General features: G+C 35.8%; 2 protein-coding genes across 9 annotated transcripts in view; both read right to left on the minus strand.

Annotated features, from left to right (window-relative positions):
* Positions 1–1,837, minus strand: part of LOC138694291 (uncharacterized) — a 44,472-nt gene extending 42,635 nt beyond the window's left edge. For 2 of the 3 annotated variants that reach the window (XM_069817832.1, XM_069817851.1), the window contains exon 1: positions 1,680–1,837. The gene's annotated coding sequence lies outside the window, so the exon portion shown is untranslated. Of the gene's footprint in view, positions 1–1,212; positions 1,626–1,679 lie in introns of those variants that run through there. The other variant, XM_069817842.1, reaches the window with a different exon arrangement.
* A 2,754-nt stretch (positions 1,838–4,591) lies between these two features.
* LOC138694296 (uncharacterized) lies at positions 4,592–27,693 on the minus strand. Of its 6 annotated transcripts, none has more exons than XM_069817875.1 (6): positions 27,630–27,693; positions 18,946–19,550; positions 16,453–16,760; positions 14,312–14,594; positions 9,459–9,647; positions 4,592–8,867 (listed from the first exon to the last, which is right to left on the minus strand). In XM_069817875.1, exons 1-6 carry the CDS (start codon positions 27,676–27,678, stop codon positions 7,737–7,739), a joined length of 2,565 nt encoding a protein of 854 aa, XP_069673976.1. In that variant the 5' UTR covers positions 27,679–27,693; the 3' UTR covers positions 4,592–7,736. The 6 variants fall into 6 exon arrangements, with proteins under 6 accessions (XP_069673976.1, XP_069674012.1, XP_069673985.1 ...); XM_069817911.1 differs by lacking the exon at positions 27,630–27,693 and adding an exon at positions 27,550–27,571; XM_069817884.1 differs by lacking the exon at positions 27,630–27,693 and adding an exon at positions 24,801–25,079.
* Positions 27,694–27,719: the final 26 nt, after the last annotated feature.

The raw sequence follows: 27,719 nt of genomic DNA on the forward strand, positions 1-27,719 counted from the left end.
ATGCTGTATGGTACGAAAAGTCATACTTCAGGACAAGTATACGAGTAAGATGACTGCCATAGAGAAAGAACCCGAGAAGAGGCAGGACAAAAGAAAGCAATGGATGTGGTTGTTAAGGACTTCAGCATCGTAAGACAATGATGGATATGAAGAGATTGTACACTGAAAGATCGAAATGGATAGAACTTGGCTATCCCGACCTTAAAATGCATACTGAGCTTGAGAAGAACATGTAAATGAAGAAGGCAACATGCATGAGGATCTTTGGTAACTCTATAGAAGAACTACACTAAAGGAGACAATCTCCTTTCTACTAAATACCAAGATGACATGCGTGAGGTCCAGGACGAATTAGGCTACGTAGGCAAATAATCCGTTTCCTTAGATTAATGTGTCCTGAACCTCTCGCGTGTTATATTGGTAACAAGTAGAGGGGAGAAGGTAGATACATGGATATATATATTCATCCATGGTAGTTATGCCTCCTTCGATGTAGTTCTTCTGGAGAATTACCGAATATTTAATTTATTTCATTCACATCATAACCTATAAACATCTAAACTCATACAATGATCACACAAAAACCAACACTTAAATGTTCCATGCAGTTTTATTATAGAGAATCCCCTGTCATTTCTTTATTTGTAGGAGAAACTAGCCCTGAATTCGTTCCGATGATTTCAGAAGGGAAATCCCGCCATTACGCTAACTTATTGCTGACAACATAAAAAATCACCAGCTCTTGTTCAGCGTATATGTAGTGCGTAGTAAAAGCCAACACCAAACCTAACCTACCTGTCACAAACTCGCAGGGCATAATAAAAGCCTACACCAAACCTAACCTAACCTATCCTGTCACAAACTCGTGAAACTTTCAACAAAGTTATGTTGGTATTGCAGAGGAGACAGCTGAAGATGTGTTTTCGAAATCATCGGAACAAACTCAACGCTAGTTTAACCAATGCAAGCGCCGCAACTCGCCTAATTTTTGTAATATTGAGGCGAAATAAACTCAGATATACTGATGCCATCGTAGTCATACGAAACGTTCTATTTCAAAAGTCTTAATTTCCAGGCTGAAATCAACGTTAAGCCTCTGTTTTGCATATTATCGATGTTGCGTCATAAGTTATAATGATTTAGGCCTATGATTAATTTTTCAAATAATTTTAATTTTGAATGTACAATAAGACACAATGGGTCATAACGTACCATAGAGATAACAAGTGTAAATGTAGGTTGTGTATGCACATAATCTTGATATCTTTCCACTATATGCAGTATACCAGAATTGGGATTCTCAAGAATTTCACAAGACATAAAGAAATGGCACAAAATAATAACGTAAATTCATAGGCAGTTATAATTGCTTTCTCACTTTGGAATAGAAGTTGATTTCGTTCAAATTCTGATACGGGTAAGAATGCTTGATATGTTTTGGAGTCTGAATACGCCCTTTTTAAGTCGTGTATTAAAAAAATGCCATTCAATATGCACAATAAGCCCTTGTTGAATCTTTTCCCACTGGACGTAACCAGCCTTTGAAATTGGGGTATGACATAAATATTTCTGTAGGCTATTGTTCGTATTTAGCACCCATTCGATTACTGCACTTTGAAATTAAAATATACAAAATACTATAATAGTACTGTTTTATAGAGAAACGTATTGTAACATACCGTACTCGTCTAGCACAACAAGCAAAATTGAGGATTGTTGCCAACTGAACTGTACGGAAAGTTTTCAAACAGTAGCCTTTTCCTTTAAAGTCGCTAGATTCCTTATTACCAATAGAGCACGCTTCATTTTTGTTTTGCTACAAGGTGCTGAAAAAGTTGCTAAATCTCTACTTAATAGAGAGTTGAAAGAAATTGTACCGAAAAACAAGTCACCAGATTTAACGACAAAGTTCTTAAATTGGCAACGTTGATCGGGGATTCACCGGGTATCAGTTGTGGTAAAGCCTATCGACAAAATTTTCCTTTCCTATCACTTTCAATTTCCTTTTAGAATGCAAATTTCCCCTCTGTTTTGGGGGATTCCTTATTACCAATAGAGCACGCTTCATTTTTGTTTTGCTACAAGGTGCTGAAAAAGTTGCTAAATCTCTACTTAATAGAGAGTTGAAAGAAATTGTACCGAAAAACAAGTCACCAGATTTAACGATAAAGTTCTTAAATTAGCAACGTTGATCGGGGATTCACCGGGTATCAGTTGTGGTAAAGCCTATCGACAAAATTTTCCTTTCCCATCACTTTCAATTTCCTTTTAGAACGCAAATTTCCCCTCTGTTTGGGGGGGGGGGGGGCAAGAATAATAAAATAACCAAGAGAACCAAAATTAGTCACGACAAATCCAACGGATAGGCATCTCTTTCCATGCCAATCTAATAACGAAGCAGTATATACGGTAGCCCCTACAGGTTGGATATTTGTCTATCTATAATTGGGTGCGGTGCCACAACCAGAAATATAAATATTTTGACCGAAATTCAGTAGATAATGTCTTTTTTTTTTCACTATTATTGAACTTCAACAACTTTTGACAATAAAATTTCAAGAAAATCTAGTTTAAATAATATTTGGTAATATTCAAAAGTCTCACTTTCTTACATACTGTAGTTGGTTAAATAACATTTGTACACAGTGGCGCAGCCAGAAATATGGTGTGGCATGGGGGCTAAGTATAGTAATTTTTTTTTTTGGTTATTTTACGACGCTATATCAACATCTAGGTTATTTAGCGTCTGAATGATATGAAGGTGATAATGCCGGTGAAATGAGTCCGAAAGTTACCCAGCATTTACTCCTATTGGGTTGAGGGAAAACCCCAGAAAAACCTCAACCAGATAACTTGCCCCGACCGGGATTTGAACCCGAGCCACCTGGTTTCGCGGCCAGACGTGCTGACTGTTATTCCACAGGTGTGGACTAGTCAGTGTCAGAGAGCAACATTAAAGCTGTATAGTTGTATCCTTATATGGAGCATAGATAGTTTGAGAAGTAGAGACTGCATCACTGTGATCTGATTGATTCTTGGGAATGGTTGTAGCTACCAGAAATGTAACAAATAAAAGTTACAGAACTTAGAACATTATCGATTGTTCAAGCTTCTTTATATATATATATATATATATATATATATATATATATATATATATATATATAATTATGTACGTTGTAAAAAGTCCTTTCACATACGTCTTTTTAAAAATCAGTGTTCCAAAGATCACACACTTTCCACAATAATAGATAGAGACATGTCAACACATTAAAAGCTTTCTTCTTTCTCACTTCCTTCATCCTCACTTTCTTTTTCGATTTGTGGAGGCTTGAAGCCCCTTAGCTCTCTCCCTTGGGTGTGTCACGCAGATAACTATTGTCAGAGATGTCTAGTTAATCTTATGCATTTTCTGTTTTCTTCTAAACTTGTAGGCTAACTTTTCCCGAAATTGAGGCAAAATTATAAACATTTTCCTTTCTCCCTTACTTTTAAAATCAATAACTCAATTTCCCCGAAAAGGGCATTTCCCTCGACTTACCTGCACTGTTAGGCATGCATCTTGCACATGATCTATCCAATCAGCTCTATGGATCTGTAGAACACCATTTAAAGAGATCTAGGTGATGTTGATCTATCACATGGGCATGAGAAGGTATGAGGAAGATATCTTTGAGATACTCACAAAACAGCGATGGCCAAACAATTTTCTTGTTAAATGTGAGTATAAAATAAATTTTATTATCCTACATTTCATCTGGAAGTCCAATAAATAACACCATATGTTACGAATCAGAATTACAAAATTTCGACCCTAGATCTTCGACTTGGCGACCTTTTCTCCACATTGCCAACACTGCGTCAGATAAAATCAAGAAAACCCTGCAACTGCAGATATCATCAAATTCGTTAATATCATCCCTGATCACATATATAACAGATTGACCATCCCCATGTTAAAATCGGTAAAATGTGGAAGAGAACAACACCAGGATTGCCACCATCGATTGAGAATGACCGCTACATGGAAGTACAGTTGCTCCATGCAGTTCAAATGAGAGTTATAACGTGACTTCTTATGCAGTAGCTAGATGGCAGCATTGCGAAATTGATAAAAGTTGTTGCTGTCAAAGCCTATAAGTATTGAGCAATCTTTTATACCAGTGATTCTCAACTGGGAGGATGTAGCCCGCTGAGGTGTCAAGAACAAAATAATAATAAAATACTGTAATAATTTTTGGTTCTATAAAAATAAAAAATACGACTGTTTTACTTTAAATAAAAACAAATTAAATTATAAATGTATAGACCCCTCTACAATCATATAATCAATGAACCAGACAAGAACTAACAGTTCACTATCACAATACATCTGTTATTTTTTTCCCCACTTTCGGCAAGTTATTTTCTTCTCCATCCAGACCCTACATAAACTTCTGTAATCTAGTAATCACTTCTGGTAGATATAGGAATAACTCTTGGATCCAATGGATGGGTAACTAACATTCATGAAAAGAATAGGATACATTTACAGACATTCTGCAGTAGCAGTGAGTTAAACATAGAATGAATGGAAATAACTGCAGTAATGTATACATCAAACATATTTTATTTTACTTTTGATAAAGGTACAACTTCCTCTAAGAAAATTAAAAATCAATAACAATCCAAAATATCACTTACATTTATATAATATATGAATAGATACACTCTTTAAAGAATGGAAAATCATCTGAACTGTACCGTTTATTTTAAATGGCAATAATATTGCATTTGACTTACACCGGGTGATTCTGTGACTTTGTTACGAACTTTTAGAAGCAACAGAGGTGATCAATATGAACAATTTTCATATAGGAACTCATGTCCGGAAACGTTCCATTTGGTAGTTAGAAGCCTTGATGTTTGTTAGTGTGGACAGCTAGCACTGAACACAAGGCCATCTTTCTGAAGTTTGATTACAGACTCCTTGTTCCTACAAATGTTGCTAAACTATTGTAAATATAGTGTGAACTAGTCGGCATCGTAAATAATAATTTGATTGATAAAACCTTGCAGTTTTTCTTCCATTTCCATTTGTCCTTCCGTAAATGAAATGCTTATCAGCAAGTTCACTTCATGTGAATGTTCTCGTTATAAGAAACTAAAGAAACCAAAATGTAACGTAAATAAGCCTAACATCAAAGGACAGCTACAGCTGGCGCCAGCGTCTTTGGTGTGTGTCATAGAGTATAATGCCCAGTTTGTGAGCATGTTACTAGTGCAACTGAGAATGGTACCACTTTCTACACACGTTAAATCATCCATTTGTCAAACACAGTTGTCAGACTGACTACGGTAAAGGTAAGACACTAGCATTTAACATTCCCATTACTTATTTCACACACCAAAAATGGTGAAGCGGACCGTACATACAGGGTGACAGTGATATAACTGTGCAGATTGAAGGAGGTAATAGAATACATTAAAATAAATAAAAATCTATTATGAATTTTGCAATTAAGTGTATGGTTAATTAGAAAACTAGACTGAAAGAGTGCATAGTATGGCAACAACCCATTGCCGGCTCACCTCCAGATACACACATGAACTCTGTCTGGAAAGCAGCATTCCATCCCTTAGTCACTGCAGTAGGGTTGTCAAACTTCCTAATGGCAAGAAATAATGATACATATTAATCTTTTATCTAATTTGCAAGAAAACCGTCCACTTTATTGGAAAACTGTAAAGGGATAAATTATTCCTCATCACTTTTTCTGACCAGTGGTGAAGCTAAGGTTTAAACACTGGGTAGGTTGAAAAAATCTGCTTACCTTGTATGTTTTTATAGAACAGATGTTTATTGGCTTTTCTATCAACATTTTTTGTGATGCAAAGGAATAGATGAAAATGGAGCACATCAAAAGATGCACAGCATTGCTACAAGAAGATGACATCGTACAAAAATATTGGAGTGCAAGACGGCAAATTGCTTTATTGTAAAGTGTCTAAACAGCAATATACACCATAAACAGGAACCAATACCTATTCGCATTAGATTTATCTAGAGAAAATCAAAACTCAAGAGGGATTTAATTAACAATTACACAATTAGAATAAAGTATATAAAAATAAGAAGTAATAAAATACTCTAATACAATAAAATATTGACTTACTAAAATTCTATTTCACTAATGTTGTTGTTTTCTAATGCCAGGTGTTTGACAATAAAGTCATTTGACCTCTTGCACTCCAATATTTTTCAAAGATATTATCATGGCCAGCCACTGAAGCACAGATTTTGAGGTGTTCCGAATCCATTTCTTGGTTTGAGTTGCACAATGGACAGTTAGGGGACTGATATATTCCAATTCTATGCAGGTGTTTGGCCAAACAATCATGGCCTGTTGCCAATCTAAATGCAGCTACAGACGATTTTCGTGGTAAATCGGGAATTAACTGTGGATTATGATGCACAGAGTTCCATTTTTTCCCTTGGGACCATGCTATCAAATTTTGTTTGTTGAAGTCTAAGTATGTAGATTTAATAAATCTTTTCACAGAGTAATACGTAGATTTAGTAACAGGTCTGTAAGTAGCAGTGCTGCCCCTCCTTGCTAAAGCATCTGCATTCTCGTTTCCCAGGATTCCACAATGGGATGGTATCCATTGGAATACAATTCTTTTATTGAGTGATATTAATTGAGAGAGCATTTCAGTTATTTCTGCTGTTTGAGATGAAGGTGTGTGTTTAGAGACTATTGATAGAATAGCTGCTTTGGAGTCTGACAATATAACTGCATTTTTAAATTTACTGATGTGGCATAGACGATTCCTGAGACTTTCACTTATTCCAATGATTTCTCCATCAAAACTTGTTGTTCCATACCCAAGAGATCTATAAAGTGAGAAGAGACAGCACGTAACATGTGCACTGGCACCTTGTTCTCTGGAGATCAAGGATCCGTCAGTGTATAAATGAAGCCAGTTTTGTGGAGGGTATCTAATATTAATTGTCTCTAAAGACAATTGTTTTAGTATTTCAGTGTTTACTTCTGATTTCAGTATTTCTTCTGTTAAGTTTAGATTATATTCCATATTTAATAGAGTTAAAGGGTTTGGTTTAATTTGTAGGTTTTCTTTTAAATTCGGGATATTGATTTTCTGTTTTAATTCTTGAACAATGGATATGAAACTTTTTTGAGTTTTCAATCTACAGAGAGGACTGTATGAATGCCAATTGTTTCCTGGTAATCTAATAAGTTTTTCATATTGAATCAGTGCTTTTTCTTCTATTGTCATTTTGATGCTGTTAATATTAGTGAGGAATCTCATAGAATCTATTGGAGTTGTTTTGATTCCACCAGTAATGAGTATTTCACTAATGTTAGCTTCACCAAAACGTTTGAATGGAGCCATCATTTTCGGTTGATTATCTATGCAGGAAACAAATTATGATCGCAAAGCATGTTTTATAATACCGTAAAGAATTTTCATCTTGAAAATGTTTGCAAATAAAGAAACAAATGCTAGGGAAATGATAAAATTGTACCAATAAACAGCCATGATTGGTTGAAACACATCCTTTCATACCGTTTTATTGGTCAAAAGTAGTATGATGTAGTAATTAAACGTTTCTAGACATGGGTTCATATATAAAGTTGTTCATAATGATCTTTTCTATCATCCCTAGAGGTTTTTAACAGTCACAGAATTACTCTGTATACAATGGTAATATAAATGCAAATAAGGAATTATTAATCATTGTTTCGCCAAGAAAGTTTGAAATCGTCTCCTCGCTTTCTAAAACCTCCTCTCTGTCTCTGTTGAGGTGCTCTGAAAGAGTCTCCCATTCCCTGGTTTTGCTGCTGTTGGCTGCTGGAATCTCTGTCCCTGGACCCTTGACTAGCATTATGTTGCCTGTCTTCCCTTTTTCCATCACTGTTACCGCGTTCATTTCTACCCCTCCACGAACCTCTATTGTTATTCAGTCTTCTTTCATCCTGATTACTCGCTCTACCTGTCCGCCAGTTATTATCAATGCCTGAATTTTTTCTACTCCTGTCTCCTCCTCCACCCAGACAACCATCCCTCCAATCTCTACGAACATCGCTGCCGGCACTACTGGTGCTATCTGTTCTCTTTCTTTGCCCTGTGTAACTTCCAACACTGCTAGTACTGTCAGTTCTCCTCCTGTCATTATAAGCCCGATAACCATTTCTACTGTCGACGCTACTACAACTGCTGTCACGACTGGCATTTGGTCTTTCTCCTGCTGGAGGCCCAAAGTCTCTTGGTCCGCTGCGCCAGTTCTTATCCTGACTGCTTCTGCTCTCATTACTTGAGTCTCTTTGCGGCCAACTCCTGCCAAAATTTCTCTCCCTACTCTGATGTCCGTCTCTGCTGTTTACACTTGATTCTCGACTACTGGGTCTAGGGTGGCAGCCGCCCTTATTGCTGTTTCTGCTTTCAGTACTTGAATCGCGACTGTTATATCTGTTGTACGCACCACGGGAATTTCCTCTATAGTTACCCCTGCCACCTCTACCTCCTTCGCGGCTATCACTCCTGTTTCCTGTGTTATAACTGTCTCCTCTCCCCCTTCCTCTCCCACGGCCTCGATTTCCTCCCCTACCCCTACCACGTCCACGCTGCCTTCGTGAATTACTAGCATATGTCGATTCTTCCCATACCATCTTAAGTCTTGATAATGGTTCAGTTTGTGACATTTCTGGTTTTTTTGCTTCAATATGAAGTTTAATCTCTTGAAACGTCTTGTGGTCTTCAGCTGATATCTCATCATTGTTCAAAGCCAACCTTGCTTCGTCATAAAGCAATTCATAAATATTCACAGGTGTCCTCATGTGCAAAAAAGTACATTTGTGTGTCTGAAACAAAAGATGTAATATAAAAAAGGACAGAATAAGGAAGCTTTAATAAATATACTTACTTACTGGCTTTTAAGGAACCCGGAGGTTCATTGCCGCCCTCACATAAGCATGCCATTGGTCCCTATCCTGAGCAAGATTAATCCATTCTCTATCATCATATTCCACCTCCCTCAAATTCATTTTAATATTATCTTCCCATCTACGTTTCGGCCTCCCTAAAGGTCTTTCCCTCTCCGGCCTCCCAACTAACACTCTATATGCATTTCTGGATTCGCCCATACATGCTATATGCCCTGCCCACCTCAAACGTCTGGATTTAATGTTCCTAATTATGTCAGGTGAAGAATACAATGAATGCAGTTCTGTGTTGTGTAACTTTCTCCATTCTCCTGTAACGTCATCCCTCTTAGCCCCAAATATTTTCCTAAGCACCATATTCTCAAACACCCTTTCATGTTCGAGCATAATGAATTGCGTTCAGCCATCAGGACCAGTTTCTTTGTACCATAATAGATTCAAGTATTTTCAAAGCTGCTTGACATAATTTTAATTCAGGCGTAAACATAAAACAAGTGAGTGAATACATACCTTCAATTTTTCAGAGTCAGGATTGTCATCCATCACCTGTTTCCAATACCTTCTGTATGCCGTAGTTATATCGTTTCTTATGAAGCAATAATAAGAACCCATCTGGCATACAGTTTCTTCTTGTCGTGGTTTCTCTTTATAACGTTTGAGCAATAGCTCAAAGTCAGAAATGGGATTATATGATTTGTCCTGTGAACAAATTAATTTTAATAACAAAGTGGTGCCTACTCCAGTGCCAATTCGTTTATTTGAGAAATGCTTACTACACTACACTTACAAGCAAACATTCTCATGGGGGCAGATAAAAAGTTATTTTTTTTCCTTTGTCAGAAGAGAGCCAATTGTTGATCCATAGGTTTGTAAAATGAGACTTTACTGAAGCAAAAGCACTGCATAGAGATATCACTTGAAGAGGTGTTGGTTGCAAATATGTTGCCTGTTTTGCAATATTATCGACTTTCTCGTTTCCAGGTATACCACAATGACTAGGTATCCATTGAAATGTTATTTCCTTTTGAAGTTTTTTAGTTTACTTAGTTGTTTCTGAATTGGAATAATTCTATGTGCATGTAGGTTTGGTACATATTTAATTATATTAAATATAGCCCCCTTGGAGTCGGTAAGTATGCAAATAGATTTTTCAGAAATTTGAGTAACACACTGAAGAGCAGCATCAATAGCTAGCAATTCAGTGTCAAGACTGGAGGAGGATGAACATGGTATGAAATAACTTTCTTGATATTTTGGAATATAATACCCTGCTCCTGGTGTCCCATTATTAGGATTTAGAGATCCATCTGTATAAATTTGAAGGTGATTCTTATATGTGCTGCAGAGTAGTTCCATGGCATCTAACTTAAGAATGTATGAAGGATCATTTTTGGAATGATTTCCTGGAATTTGTATGCAATGTTCTGGAATTACCCATTTCTATAGAGGAATTTCGTTCACAACTGGAGTTTTAGCAATCAGTGTGTCTGTGATATAGATTAATATTTCTTCTTTGTTTATTTTATAGAAATTACGCAGGATATTATCGGACAGTTTGAAGAATATCTGAGATCTGGATGAGACTTGCAATTTTAAATGCATTTTTAGATCCTTCTGTAATACATAGTGTCTGATTGTTTGAATATTACATTCAATTTCTAGGGCAGCAGTTGATGTGGTTTTTGGTACTCCTACGCATAATCTTAAGGCTGAGTTTTGAAGAACAGAAATGTTTTGTAAATGAGTTGCTGATGCTCCTCCCCATATTTCACATCCATAGTTCAATTTTGATCGTATAAGCATTATAAAACAGACGCATTGTCGTGATATCTATCCCCATTCCTATTAGCTATGATCTTCAAGAGAGTTAATCGTGGTAGACGCTGTGAAGCAACATTGGTTAAATGTGTTTTCCATAAAAGTTTTTCATAAAAAATTAATCCTAGGATCTTAGGAGTTGGATTGTACTGAATTCCTTGATTATTCAAATAAATGTGAGGTTTATAGTTTTTTAAGCTATATCTTCTTGTGAAGACAGTATATTCAGTTTTTGATTGTGAGATAGATAGATTCCATTTGGATGCCCAATTACTGATATTATTTACAGCTGTTTGTATAACTCTTAATGATTCGTTTGGATCATTGTTCGTAGCCCATATTGTAACATCATCTGCATAGATACTTATTTTTACCTCAGGTGGAACAATATCAGGTAAGTCATGTAACATTATATTAAATAAATTTGGGCCTAAAACAGAACCTTGAGGTATACCACCATTGAAAGAAGAAGAAGTTAAAAAAAATCACTGTACACACAGACTAATACTGAAATTATTACATTTCATGTACATCATTCCGTGATAAATTGACTCACAGATGCTGAATATGAACAAAATTCGTCCAACAATTTAGTAGAAATAGAATGTAAATTCTCCCAGAACCACAGAAATCATAATATTCAATTTCAAGTCTATATTCACTCCCAAAGAGACATTATAACTTATTAAAATGGATCACCCTGTATATTTCATGTGGATTATTCCCTGATGAATTGACTCATAGGTACTGAATATGAACAAAATTCGTCCAATAGTTTAGAAGAAATCGCTGTACACAGAAAGATGGTGTGCCCAGTACCCAGTTTTCGTTATCAGCATGCTAAAAACGTATCTCTGTGATAATCTTTAAATCTTTTTTTGCAATATCACACTTTCTCTTCACACATCATAAAATATTTACTTACTTACGGCTTTTAGAAAACCCAGAGGTTCATTGCCGCCCTCACATAAGCCCATCATCATTCCCTATTCTCAGCAAGATTAATCCAGTCTCTACCATCATATCCCACCTCTCTCAAATCCATTTTAATATTATCCTCCCATCTACGTCTCGGCCTCCCCAAAGGTCTTTTTCCCTCCAGCCTCTCAACTAACACTCTATATACATTTCTGGATTCGCCCATACATGCTACATGCCCTGCCCATCTCGAACGTCTGGATTTAATTTTCCTACATATGTTAGGTGAAGAATATAATGCGTGCAATTCTGCATTGTGTAACTTTCTCCATTCTCCTGTAACTTGAAATCGTTTATTTTGCAATATCACACTTTCTCTTCACACATCATAAAATACTTACTTACTTATGGCTTTTAGAAAACCCAGAGGTTCATTGCTGCCCTCACATAAGCCCATCATCATTCCCTATTCTCAGTAAGATTAATCCAGTCTCTACCATCATATCCCACCTCTCTCAAATCCATTTTAATATTATCCTCCCATCTACGTCTCGATCTTCCCAAAGGTCTTTTTCCCTCCGGCCTCCCAACTAGCACTCTATATGCATTTCTGGATTCGCCCATACATGCTACATGCCCTGCCCATCTCAAACGTTTGGATTTAATTTTCCTACTTATGTTAGGTGAAGAATATAATGTGTGCAGTTTTGCACTGTGTAACTTTCTCCATTCTCCTGTAACTTGAAATCGTATTTTTTGCAATATCACACTTTCTCTTCACACATCATAAAATACTTACTTACTTATGGCTTTTAGAAAACCCGGAGGTTTATTGCTGCCCTCACATAAGCCCATCATCATTCCCTATGCTGAGCAAGATTAATCCAGTCTCTACCATCATATCCCACCTCTCTCAAATCCATTTTAATATCCTCCCATCTACGTCTCGGCCTCCCCAAAGGTCTTTTTCCCTCCGGCCTCCCAACTAACACTCTATATGCATTTCTGGATTCGCCCATACATGCTACATGCCCTGCCCATCTCAAACGTCTGGATTTAATTTTCCTACTTATGTTAGGTGAAGAATGCAATGCGTGCAGTTCTGCATTGTGTAACTTTCTCCATTCTCCTGTAACTTCATCCCTCTTAGCACCAAATATTTTCTTAAGCACCTTATTCTCAAACTATTCCTATCTCAAAGTGAGAGTCCAAGTTTCACAACCATACAAAACAACTGGTAATATAACTGTATTGTAAATTCTAACTTTCAGATTGACATCTTAAAATAAGATAATAAAATTCAATGTAAATTTCAATATACAGTGAAACCTCTCCTTACGGACACCCCAAGATACGAACACTCCTCATATACAGACAGATTTTTATGTCCCAACTGAAATAATATAGAAATAATGATAAATTTAACTCTCGTTTACGGACACTCTAGTCACGGACAGGGACAGCTGTTTCACAGTCCTAAAGCTTGCTTTACCTCCTAACTGCGGACAGAACTTGGATTTCAAGACCTAATGTGTTGCAAAAATGAAAAATTTAGTTTTGAGAACTGTACAGAAATTCCTTAACATGAAAGAAGACAACAAGGGTCTCGTAGGCTACCACTAGCCCAGCCGGCTACCCCTTGTTAGCTAGAAGCGGGTGGATAAAGTCATAAAATTTAACCTGTCTGATGGGTCCAAGGTTTCCGCGATCGTGAAATTGTATTGGACACATTAGTAGGATTATTCTCTTTATTTGAATCAGTTGTTCAGTTTCGAGAGACATGGCACCTGAACGTAAAGGTTAAGTTGAAAACTGTAAATTACAGTACTGCATAACTGTAGCCTTAGAATAAAATTGCATGGCACAGTACTGTATTTTCCTTTTTCGGTCTTATCTACTGTAGTTCAAAGTTGCAAAGAATTTACTGTAGTACAGTAGACTGTATTTAGAATTAAACTACAGTACGCCTAATACATTTCATTTAAAGCGTGAAGGGATAAATAATGCATGTTATAAATTTACTGTTAGATTGGGGAGCCTCCCTCCCAATAAAGGACACCTCCCAGATGCGACTGATTGTTACATCCCTTTGATGACCGTAAATGAGAGATTTCACTGTATAGTCCCGTCGCTCTAATTTCCGGCAGCCAATCGCGTTGCAGGTTGGCTACATTTAAACGTGTGTGTATTGTGATTCACTGATTCATTTCTTAAGGCTCGATAAATACTTAATATAATCGCCCGCCATTTTAGCTCTTTTTTTGGCGTTCGCAGAATGCACACGAAGACGTTATTTGCTGCTCAATTATTTGCTGAATTACATTGCATTTGATTTATTATCATAGGAGCTACGACATGATAATGTTTAACGGTATGGCAAATAGATTCCTTGTATGGTAGCTCGGCAATGTGAGAACAAAAATGGCGAACGATACTACTTACCTACTACTACTAGTAGACTTTATAGAGCCTTTACTTTCTAAGACGTAAGCAAAGGGGTGGAGTCACGCCGGAAATAACAGCGTCGGGACTATAGTACCAAACTGTATTGATCGTCATTAATGAAACTGAATACGTAATTTATAATTATGTCATAAGGACTTGCATTAAAGGACTTTTTTCCTTACCTCACTGTAATTCAGTCTATATAGATCCATAAAGGCACCATAAGCACCTTGGTCACCAGCTGCCTGATAGTGCTTCTTTGCACGTTCTATGTCGTTACAGTAGCGCTCTTGTAGCTGTCCACTAACATGGTTAGCCATTGCATTGTTTGGTGCGAGAATTAAAGCCTTTTCGCAACATTCTTTGGCCAACTTTATATCTCTGAATGGGTTTGGGAGTTTGAAAAACCCCTGTGCACAGCGTATATTTATGTGAGAGCAGTCTCCTCTCAAGTTTAGAGCATCTCTGTGGACAAGTGTAAAAATGTAATAGTGCAAGAATGGTCAGAAAAACATTACTGGTCACAATGATCATCTTCTGTAGAATGCACACTTAATAATTAATATATCAGGAGAAATTCTCGAGAAAGATGGTAAAGTAATTATCATGCTTTTTATTTGATACATGGTTACCAGTGATGAGTTTAAGCGCATTAAATTCTCATTATGGAGTCCTTTGAAAATGCAATAAAACTAGGAAACTTACAATGCCAATTTATGGCATGTAAAAGGATCAACCAATCTTCTTAATGTATCCAGCTGTTTGCTGACAACATAAAGTCCACTATAATCCACTGTAGTCTTTTCAGTTCTTGTTTTTCATGAGAAATGAGGGATATTTTGATCAGTGTTCATTATAAATGCCTGTTACTAGTAGCCAGAGTTGGGATAGGAGAAGAAATGTCAGAAGGAAGTGAAATTGGGAGAGAAGTAGGTCAAGGATGCCCTTTATCAGGGGCGATTTCTCAGGGCATGCTATGCTTGCTGCGCAAGCCCAATATTTTTGTAGAATGTGTATTTCTCAAATTGGCGTTACGTACATTAAAATTTATTTTGATTTTTGGAATACTGTATAGGCGTAATACCATCCACAGGTTGCATACCGCAAGTATCGCAACACTTGCTCGTTTCTCGGAGCTACATGAAAGACGTAGAAATAGCGAGAATATGATGCGCGCGCAAGTGCCTTCCTCCTAGGCGCACATGCTTCTGTTATGTGTTGTTTGAAGCTCTGGTCCGAGAGCTACACCAATGACTATTTAACGTTATACAGACCAGTATTGACAGCGGGAATGTGCTGTGATTTGCGAGTGCAATGTAATTGTATGAGCGGAATGCATGTATTATTAATTCTTAAACATTAATTTGAAGTATTGCAATGACTTCGGAATTGTGTGTTATTGAAACCTTATTATTAAATCCATTTTCCCGAAGACTATTCAAGAGAAGACAGACATTATAGAGAATATGTGCGCTCGTTCAGTGCAGCTCAATACAACAATGTGCATTGGTTGGCAGGGTCGAAAAAACTAAATAAACTGTTTTGTTGGCCATGTTTGTTATATTATATCGAACTTCTACATCTGATAAGCGAATATGATCCATGACTCATAACGATTTCATAATTATAAAATAAATTATTTATGTGGGTCTGATTATTTTTATGAATTATGAATTATTATATCCTCCCATCTTCCCCTATGAATAAAAGAGCAAGCCTAACTTTCGTGACTAGCATTCGCCCCTGCACTTTATCACCTACCCTGTTCAACATCTAATTGGAGCAATTAGTGAAGAACTGTTTTCAAAACATGGGAGAAGTGATAGTAGGAGGAAAAAGAATAAAGTGCATAAGACTTGCTGATGATACGGCGTTGTTAGCAGAAGAGAGGAGATGATACTAAGTGATATGCTACTGGAGCTAAATGACACCTGTGAGCAATATGGGATGAAGATAAATGCAAATAAGACGAAGATCATGGCATAGGAAAGAAAGTAAAGAAGGTAAACATGCGAATTGTAAATGAGGCAGTAGAACAAGGAGAAACCTTCAGATAACTGGGGTGTACTATAACCAGTAACATAAGCTGCAGCCAGGAAGTCAAAAGGATAGCAATGGCCAAGAAAGCTTTTAATAGGAAAAGGAGCATTTTCTGCTGACCTCTGGAAAAAGAACTAAGGAAGAGACTAGTGAAGTGCTTTGTACAGAGTATGGAGTGTGGCATTATATGCGGCATAAATATGGACATTACGACAAAGTGAAGAGAAGCAAATAGAAGCATTTGAAATGCACTTCACATATATTACAAATAAGTCAAACTTACTTGTATAGTTGATATGAACGTTGATTCATACGATCTAGAGATGCCTTTAGGTCGTCATTTAAAGTGTTTCTTTGCATAGAGAAAACTCTGAATGCTGCTTCTCGATAAGCTTGTGCTAAGAAGATTATGTAGGATGGATTTCTTGTTATTTCAACCGCTTTTTCAAGTGCCTTCAATTCCGTTTTTGTGGGTATTTCATTATAATTATCAATACGTCGAATGCGTCCAAGGCACTTTCCATGCAAAAAGTGCCATTCACCTTGCTGTGGATCCAACTGTAATGCCTTTTCTATGTGTTCCACAGCGCTCTAGAAGAAACACAAAGGAAAAGAGGTTAGCTGAAAGCAAATACAATGAAACTTGTGTAATTCGAATGTTTTTAATTCGAATTTTTCATTAATTCAAACTTTCTTTTTGTTCCCTTCAATTGTACATGTAAATTATGTATAAAAATCACTTTTACTTCTAACTTTATTTTACTTCGAAGTAAAATTCCATTCTTAATCTCATATTTCCATTAATAATGCATTGTATTTTTAACACAGTAGGAGGGACAACTGACTGCTGTAGTAGAGTTCACAGTGCTCTTTCAATTGTTGCTGCTTTCTGCTCCAACCGACAGCTCAGGTACAAACAGCATATTGTCACGGCAGTCTTATGATGTAACATTCATCCACACAATAAATTTTAAAAAGTAGGCCAAAATTTCAATTTTTTTTTAAATTTATAAACTTACTGTTTTCTATTTTTTGTATTACATATGAACATTTTAATGAATAAGAGTTTAATGTGCGTGCATTACTGTATATCTAAAAGATTATATAGGTTAATTGGAATTTAAAATGGATAGTGAGATGTTTTTTTCTGGTACCGGTACCTTCAGTTTCGAACAACAAATTATTAGTGTAGAAGCTACAATGCAACCTGCCTTTGCGGTCACTTCATTTAAGCGGCCACCTGACCAAAAGGCCAATTTTCTTTTGAACCTATTGAATATGCCATAAGAACAATACAAATTCTCTCGTTTATTTAGTGGCCATCTCATGCTCCGATAGCAGCTGGGATCTGTTTGCATTAGAACCTGACTATAATTGTTAAAAGGAAAATATTTTAATGGATACTAAATGATCACTCTCCTCTTTTGTCACCATTCCACTATGCTAATACCAAACTTAAGGTACGGTCACACGTCGCTACTTTTGCAGTGCTGCAGTACAAAAAACTGCGCAACTCTTGTATTGCAACGTGTGAACAATGGTGCAACCCGAAAAGTAGCGGCTGCCGAACCTGCTGCCCGCTACTTTTCCATGCTGCGCGCAGCTTAAAAGTAGCGACATGTGAACAGGGTTCTCAGGGTTGCAGCCGCAGCATTTTTGATATCGGTTTTGTTGAAACTTTTGCTGCGGTTGCGACCAGTGTTACCACCCAAATGTGCCAATGATACTTTTATTGTTTGGATATATTTTAATGTTAGATGTGATGAAAATAAATTATTTGTAACAGTTATGAAATGCACAACACAGTCTGAGCATATTTGCTGACGATATAATTCATTTTTTTAATCTTCTATAGCGTAGTTTCAAACAGGAGGGTTGCCAACACTGATTATGTGATGTCAATTTCTGAATACTAGATACGACAGAAAAGCAAATAATAGATAAGGAAGCTTTCGCATGAGTTTCTTAATAATGCGAACATAACCACAAAATGTATATTGAGAAGTCAACACGGAGATGGAAACCTGCAGCATGACTGCGGCTGCAAAAGTAGCAGCCTTGTGTGTGAACAGACTCGCAACCTCCAGTTGCAACTTTTGCAGCACTCGGGTTGCGCAGCACGAAAAGTAGCGTGCAGCACGCTACTTTTGGCTTACGTGTGAACACGACACGCAACTCTTGCAGCTGCAGTACAAAAGTTGCGCTGCAAAAGTAGCGATGTGTGACTGTACCTTAAGGCTGTGGTGCTTGCCTGCGGGCCTTCTTCCAAAAGAAGGAAAAAAAACTTTACAGACAGGAGAGGAATGTATTGACAGGGAGACTTTGAGTGTTAAAATCTTTTTATGCAAAGGAAAGTACCAGTAAATACATCTTCGGACAGTGTTGACCTGAGGGTTTTTTCAAGTAGAGGGTGAGAAATTTCTTTCTTGTACTCGTAATGCAATGGCCCTCAGTACAGTCACAATAACACATTTCTTTGCTATGCTTTCAAAACATTACAAGTTTCGCAATTTATACGGAATTTTTTTACTCATTTCCAGTCCGAAAAAAGTGCTACAAGCGGGATTTGGAAGTGTTACAAGACGGTAAAATTATGCAGGATTATATATGAAATGTCCAGGGACCGTATAAAAAGAGAGTAATGAATGAGATATTGTTATAAGCAGGAGAGTTTTAACGAGGTTTATTGTACATGAAATGGGTAGGCGTAAACATAAATCTGCATTCGAAATCTAATATCAGTCATGATGCATTAGAGATAAAAAAACTTAGTTACCTTGTTCCCTTCATATCCATACTCCATTGCTACTGCAGCTCGAATGCCCCAGACGGCAGCTTTACATGCGCTATCCATGTCTGCAAATTTTTGCACACTTTGAAGCAACTGTTTAACTTCACTTTTGCGTCCTGTTGCAAAATATATGTGACATTTGCAAGAGGAAATGACATGACGAAGGGCGTCTTTTGTTGATTGAAAGAAATTTTCATATGATCCTTTTGAATCTTTTGATGTGATAATTTTTTCGCATATTTTCTGTTTTTCAAGAGATTCTGCGTATGAATTTTTGCAGTAATATTCGTAACAGATGAGAAGAGTAAGTGTGAATGTTCGCCAAGGAAATGCCCCTTCCTCTTCTATTTCTTCTAATTTCTCAAGTGTTCGGTTTATGATAGTATCAGAAGTGTCCTTCACATTTCGGTCCTCATTTACCCAATTGAATGGACATTGCAGAAACTGAAGTTCCTTAAAAATACCGTCATCATCCAACGACACTGATTTCAAAGCAGTTGTCACTTCATCAATTGAGTCTCTCTTAATGCCATTAGGTGGAGGCAACCCTTCAGAACCTGATGATGTTTGATCCATTGTTAAGAAACAATCTGAAATGTTAAATAAATTCACAGGTTATTGGCAATGAAGTATAGGGTTATTCAAAAGTAAGTTACATTTTGAAATAGATATAATTTTTTTTAAATCAACGTATCCACAAAATAGTAACACATTTGTATGTATCGAACAACAGGATTTGTTCATTTAACACATTCATTTGTTTTGATTAACATGGTATTGAGTATTGTTTTTGCTAAAAGATGCCAGTGACATTAAACTTCCATCTTCGTTATGGGCTGTGCACAAGGACCCTAATGGAAGGTTTGTGGAATTTAGCAGATTACCAGCTACTCAGAAGGGTCGTCTGATAGCAGATAAGAGTGTAGTGTTCGCAGAGAGTATTGTTCCATCTGTCTTCTTCAGAGAAATGAAACTCAAGTTACCTGCAGGTGTGCCAACACAACATTGGACTCATTACATCAAGTGTCTACCTATTTGCATAAAATTCATCGCTTAGCATTTTGTACTAGCACAGGTTTGCGTGATCCTATCAGAAGTATGAAATGTCATATTTATGACGATATGTCGAGTTCTGCCAAACTATGTACAGCATGTAACGCTCAACACCAAGCAGTGATGTTCGCTGTACAACAAAAGAAGACATTATTTATTAATTTTTCTTTCATGAACATGTTACTTATTTTTATTATCATATAACATGGTAACAGGTTTTGTATAACTTATAATGTATCAAACGTAAATTTACTTCTTTTGAATTTTTAAATCATTATCATTGACTGTGTTTTAAAATGGTTTCTAAAATGGTAAATATATCACCTTTCAATGGAAACCAGGCCACTGTGGAGTGCAAGGTAACGAGATAGCAGATGAAATAGCAAAAACTGCATCATACCTTTTACCAATACCACAACCTACAGATTCCCTTGACAGAATAATAAATAATATTCATAACATGATAAATAACCAATGTACAGAAGATTGGTTAAGTGGACAAACAGGAAGAGTGCTATGGAAAATTTTGAAACAACCCAGCAATATTAAAATCCACTGTGATATTCCCACACAGGTACAAACTTTTGCTGTGCGGGCCAGAATTGAACACCTTGTAACGGAAGCTTATCTACATCACTTTAAATTATCAGAGTCACCACTATGTAAAAAATGTTTAACAGAAGAAGAAACAATAGAACACATCCTACTTCAATGTAATAACACCAACCATAAACTCCAGGAAATAATGAAAAACCACTCATTACATGAAATACCAATCCGCAGCTATGTAAAATTGCATATTTGATTTATAGTGGACATTGTGTAATCAGCTTATAGCTGGACACACGTATTAAGAAGTAAGAAGTAAGTAAAAATATGGTTTCGACTTTACAAGATGAAATTAGTCTGTGTTCAGTGTTATTATAAATATAAAAGAAGTTTAACAAATGGCATACGAAAATTCGTAACAAAACATAATATACTTAACACCCAGCCAGCACATTCCCCTAATATCAATCCAGTAGAGTTTTGGCTGTGGGGTTATTTAAAAGACCAAGTTTTTTTTAACTAATTGTACGACTACCAAGGAACTAACATATGCAATTCACAACAAATTGAAGATATTCCACCAGATCTATTAGTAAATGCTGTTCACAACATAAAAGAAAGATTGTTGCGTGTTGAAAAACAAAATGGCGGACATATTCAACATTTATACAGAATCCAATAAACCCCATATTTTTATGAGATAAGTGTGTTCTTGTTTTGTGTATATCGTAATTCTTAAAAAGATTATGGCGACGTCAAAATGTAACTTACTTTCGAATAACGTTATATAACTGTAAAAAATTAAATAATAGTTTTTGTGTTATAAATACTAGCTTATGAAAAACATTTGCAATAATCCTGTTGCATATAAAGAGTACGTACACGTAAATACAGAAATTATTGGCTATATGCTAGAGCTTTTGCTTAAAAATAGTAGGTAGGATAAAATTAGCTCTCTGTGGTAATCTGATTCTTAAAATGTATGTATAATCAATCTAAGCTGGAAAATGAAGAAATATATAAATAAGAAAACAATAGATTATAGAAGAAACGCCAAATATAAACGCATACACACACAAAACAAAATTAAATTAAAAAATCAAGTATTCTAATAATTGTTATATGCTACACATCTCACATTGAACATTTTTGAAAGTCTGTAACTAAAATATTTACAGTATAATTAAATGCGTAAATAATAATTTGTATTCAGGTAAATGAGTTTCTAATTCGTTGAATATTTAAGTTTTGCATGTTAAGGCGTAAACATTCTTTTTTAATGTCGCATATTAATTTTTTAAGAGTAGGCCTATTCACAAGCACTCAATTACTCCTCAGTAGTAACAAAAGCTTTACCTTGCATGCACATTTGCAAATAAAAATGTAAGTGGGAAACAACATTTCGTTTATCATCATCATCATCATCATCATCATCATCTTTCAAGGTTTATCTTGTTTAATATGTGATGGTAAGGTGTATAATCAAATTGTATTCGGCCATCAAAATTATACCCGAATTAGTGATTAAACAGAGGCATCATTTAGGAAAGACTGAATAGGGCAATTGCCCCTCCTCCCACCTGAGTATAGTACTACTGAAGGAAAAAATGTGACAACTGTACTTTTCTTATTAGAATATTCCACTTTTATAAATGCTTAAGAAATAAAAGACGAGCTATGCAAAGTCTTTCAGGTAAAGCTCCCTGTAAAGCAGATTTGAATAATTTCAAGGGAAAAGTTGTTCCGGGGCCGGGTATCGATCCCGTGGTCCCGGGATCGATACCCGGCCCCGGAACAATTTTTCCCTTGAAATTATTAAAAAAACGAGCTATTTAATGACTTTGCTCAAATGAAATCAAGACGCTACGCCTACCCTTTCATAATGGCACATTGTAAATATAACTACACTTTTTTTTTTTTTGTTAGTTGAAATTAAAATTTCCAAGGATTAAATGGGAGGATACAATAGCAAGAATAGGCCAACAGAAAGGAAAAACAATGGTAGAGATGAAGAGAATGTGTAGAGACCGGGGAAAAATGGATGAAATGGATGGAGAGAGGCGAACCTGACGCTTAGCAGCAGAAGGGACTGAAGAAGAAGAAGAAATTAAAATTTCTTTATCAATAAAATTATGTATGTGCATTTGTTTGTACCTACAGCATATTCACAGCAAGTGCAAGTAAATTACCTCTGTATTGTGCAGTAAATGTAAGGTAAGAAGTGAAAACTAGGCCTATGTGTGGAAACTAGAAATGTAGGTCTTCTGTAGAGAGGAGCAAACTTGGCCATAAAAAATAAACCATGGTATCGGCCCTTCTTTTGACTTAAAGTAATCAAAATCATTTCATAAATGAAGAAAAAAATAAGAAATTAAAAAAATAGGCTATGTTCAGTGCATCGGTTTAAATATTTTTTATGGTAGAGATTACTTTGTGATAAGGAAAATAGTTCATTTCAGAGGAAATAGTGAAGGAGTATACCTCGCAAGATAGCCTACTCTGTAAGATCTTTTCTAAAAAAAAATTGTACCCCTCCCTCCCCAAGAAAAAACTGAAACGACGCTCCTGTGCTTAAATAATCAGCATTAGAAATGGAAATCTCTCATTTTCCCAGAAAGAATACCTTTAGTCGGTACTGGTAATTCATTAAGAACCAACTTAAGATCTAACCAAAAACAAAGTGATCCTTCTTGAAATACAGTTATGTTTTTTAAGTCGATTAATTAAAAAAATACTAAATTTTGGGGTTGAGATTCGCTTAATGCCAAAATGTCATATTGACAAAATTACCTTTCTTTCTACTACTACAGATGTTTCATTATATCTCTGCTGGTCAGTCACCGTTAAATTTCAAATGGCTTGTCTTAGTCGTGGGGATCAACATATTAAAAAACATTACAACTGTTTGCTCTCTATTCCCCTTCATCACGAACTGTGATGTTACACAGAGGCAGAGATAAAATGAAAGATACAACAGTGCATTATCAAACGATTTTTATGTTGAAAGTATTTGTGGCCGCTAACTACCGCTGTGGAGTAACTGTTAGCATGCATAACCGTGAAACAAGCAGCCTGGGTTCAAATCCTGATTTGAGGTTTTTCTGGGGTTTTCCCCTCAATCCATCACGAGCAAATGCTGGGTAACTTTCGGAGCTGGACCCTGGACTCATTTCGGCGGCAGTCATCACCTCACTCAGACGTTAGATAACTATAGACGTTAATAGTGTGTCGTAAAGTAACCAAAAAAAAACTAAAGTCACGTGTTTATCACTATATTATGGCCTACATTTCATAGAAGGCAACGAAGCAAAAATATTGTGCCTCCTTCAACGCAGTTTTTCTGAAGAATTACCAAGAATCATTTCCAATGCAAAAACATTAGTTTTACAAGTCTAGCGGAAGGATGTTGTTTTTTTTTTCTCCCCAAACTTGTGAACTAAAGAACATGCTTATTATAGTAAATAAACCATGAATGAGATTGATATTTCAAAATCTTAAATACTTTAATAGTGAAACTACGTAAAAACTAAACACTAAATTACTGACGAATTGTTTGTCATTCTTTACAGAAGAGATTGCAAAAAGTCGGCCTGGCTAGCATAGTCGGTATAGCGCTGGCCTTCTGTGCTCGAGGTTGCTGGTTCGATCTCGGCGCAAGTCGATGGGATTTAAGTGTGCTTAAATGCGACAGGCTCACGTCAGTAGATTTATTAGCATGTAAAAGAACCACTACGGGACAAAATTCCGGCACACCGGTGACGCTGATATCATCTCGGCAGTTGCGAGCGTCGTTAAATAAACTATAATTTAATTTTACTGCATAAAGCCTATCCTGTTACACGAAATAGATCCTACATTTGCGTTATAAAGGCATTAGGTTAGGTTTCGTTGCAACTCCATTGCGTCACAAAATATACACTCATTAAACTATCATGTAATGCTATAATTACTTACACCTTTTAAAATGTATACATGTACAGTAAGTCTGTCTTAAATACACGCCATCCAAAATTCGGTGACAGCAACTAGACAGCCTACAGATAAAAGGGATTCCCCGTTCCATGTAAAACTAAGAATAAGTTTAGAATGATAGAAAATATGCTTTCCCTAAAACATAATTCACTGATTAATTTAATCCATTCTTAATTACCTTTACATTCAAAATTAATAATTAATATCGCAAAATCTCAAACATTCATCCGTATATTATTTACTATATACCTTGTTCCTAGACTTACGTGTCTGGTCCTTCAACAGGTTAGCCAACTTCTTAGGAATCTTTGTTGATAACGAACGATTCAGTCATTACAGGTTCTGGATTTCTATATAACTGCAGATGAGGGGTGGGGAATATTTTTCCAATCTATCTCAAATTATCGTAGCGCACTATAATTGTAAAAATATAATTTGATGTTATATACTGTAGGATCAATATAATATGTTGTTATCGTTTCACCAACATTCTATGATATGACATAAAATGATTTTTTTTTTCTCCTACAATGCACTTCGACAGTAAATTCACGGCCGTGGCAAATTGCACATAGTTTTAAGTTTCACCACAAGATGTCACAGAAATACTGAAAAGTCGCCACTGTAAAAATGTGTCAAGCGAGGACTGAATTTTTATATCGTGTTCATATTATCGTACTAATGCAAACCTCTAAGAATTAAATCAGAGCATACCGTTTTAGAACGATGTTATTAATTTCAAATGAAACTACGTTTCGCGTCTCAGATCATAACTATTTCCTCTGGCATATAATGCTTCGGATAATGAAAAGTATGCTCAGCGTATAAATAAGATCAGTGAGAACTTCTTGAAGTTGTGATTTTCATTGTTACCGGTACCGAATATTACACTCCGAGGAAATTAATTTTACCGTATGTATAAAATTCAGTTGCAAATAACGATGCCAATATTTGTAAATAAACTCAATACGAAATGTCACTTCTCTATCATAAGGAATTCATACATTTATTTAAAAAATGCTAATTTCGTATTTTTGTAAGACTATAAACAACTTACTATATTTGCAAAACAGTAATAAATATTTCCATTATTATTTTCATTATTCGGAACACTACACGTCAGAGGAAATTAATTTTTTCAGTTCTGTAAGGCGCAAACTGTCGCTTGTATGTTCACACATGCTGCTTAAAAAAGCCTAATAAATTTTAGTACAGTACGTGTGTATCATCCGTAGCAATATAGTATAGTAGAGGAAATTAATATATGGTCTGTTTTTAGATTCATCAAAGATTGGTAAGCTGTAATTGTCATAACTGAATATAAAAAGAACGCCTTAAAAAAAAATTATTTCTTTTCCAGATCCTGACTTCGAGAATGATGTCTTCTCATGAAAGACGCGATGGTTGAAATTGACTCCTGACTTCAAGACATACTGCAAACGAGACTTATAGCCGAAATAGACTGACCTGTAGTTTTCTTCAATCAAGTTCCAAGTTTTTTTATATTTGTATTTATGTTGCATTTAATTATAGTTATTACTTTTATGTATATTATGTAATTAATTATTAGTTTGTAAATATGACATGTCCCATATCATGTATATGATCAGTGGATGTAATAAATGATTATGATTATCTTAATGGGATATGTCTCTCATTCCTTGAATTTGGTATGTTGTAATTTATTTTTGGAGATTGGCATTGTTACAATAAAAATATGAATTCATTCTTTCAATTGATAACTTTTGAGTGGCGGCTTCAGTTTTTCGTTAAGATATCTTGCGGTGAAAGTACTAAGTATATCCTCGATCCATTTTTAGTGTCGGGGAAAAAAAATATCTTTAATACATATTACCCTGGCTATGACGGGAGCGCAGCTTCATACACGAATGTAAATAATTAGAAACAGAATGAATTATTTCGATACTGTATTAAAAATATAATGAAAAAAACAAGTGTTGAAAATGCAAGATTACCCAGTTTTGCAAAAAAAAAAATCCTATTAAATTCACAATTCAGATACATTAATTAATTAATATAACAGTCAGTTACCGTCATCAGGATCGTATCGGAAAATTATCTCCCTTTCCTGCATACTGTACATATTAATATATTATACATCCAAAACATTACATAAATTTGCATTTTCAAAAAAAGTGCAACAAATGCTAGCGAAAATTCTTTTCATTCTCTCAGTGAAAATATATTGAATATCCATTAATTTAACTGTATTGTAATTTAGCTTTTGTATTATTTTTGTCCATATATTGTGGGTCCCTATCACCACGGCATGGCGCGTCCTCTGGTTACGGATCGAGGAGACGGCCTCCACATATGGAAGGTAGCTGTGAATATATTGAATAAGCAGTCGCGGACAGCCGATGAGGGGTGGTCCTCCAGCTTGGGGGTTGGGCGAAGGGCTAACAACCCATCACCGTAAAAAAACAGCTTGTTACGAAACCTCAAAATAAGCCTCGGAATGGGACTGATTCTCTGGCACGACCACAGCAAAGAAATAAGGTTATGATATTTGGTACTTGGAATGTTAGAATTCTATATAGAACAGGAGGGGTAACATTAGTAGCAAAAGAGCTAACTAGATATGGAATAGACTTTGTGGGAGTACAGGAAGTTAGGTTAGATGGGAACGGCGAAACACAAATAGGAGATTATTTGTTGTATTATGGGGAAGGAAACGATAATCACCAATTAGGAACAGGATTCTTTGTTTATAAAATAATAAAATAAGCAGTGTAAAAGGTCGAATTTATCAGTGATAGGTTATCGTATTTAGTGGTTAGACTTTTCCGAGGTTTTCCCCAACCATAAGACAAATGTTAGGTAATCTATGGTGAATCCTGGGCCTTATCTCACATCACTAATTCCTCGTAGTTGATACAGCATAGTTACATAACCAAGTAAAAAATAACTCACATTACATGACATATGAATATTGTATATTATTTTATTAATAAAACGTAATTTCCAATAATGCCGGCCATAATTCACATATACCTGCCTAACTTTCATAATTTGTTTCATCTATTGTGTTCTCTACTAGAAGAACACAAGGAAACACTTCCGCTTCTTGTCACCTGGTTCCAGTTTCCTGTTGTATAAGTTGTGGCCTTCATTATAAGACATAAAATAAGATGATGGATATTACCAGATGTATATTTTAAAAT

The sequence above is a fragment of the Periplaneta americana genome, chromosome 1 (assembly GCF_040183065.1).
Source record: "Periplaneta americana isolate PAMFEO1 chromosome 1, P.americana_PAMFEO1_priV1, whole genome shotgun sequence".
Taxonomy (NCBI): Eukaryota; Metazoa; Arthropoda; class Insecta; order Blattodea; family Blattidae; genus Periplaneta; species Periplaneta americana.

What these genes read in the sequence shown, in the direction of transcription:
- LOC138694296 (XM_069817867.1), bottom strand. Translation starts at nt 24,625, where the DNA reads ATGGAACGGGGAATCCCTTTTATCTGTAGGCTGTCTAGTTGCTGTCAC. An exon ending in ATAGACTGAATTACAGTGAG is followed by an intron (nt 9,648 to 14,311) that starts GTAAGGAAAAAA and finishes ATTTGTTCACAG; the next exon opens with GACAAATCATATAATCCCAT. An exon ending in CTGACTCTGAAAAATTGAAG is followed by an intron (nt 8,868 to 9,458) that starts GTATGTATTCAC and finishes CTTTTGTTTCAG; the next exon opens with ACACACAAATGTACTTTTTT.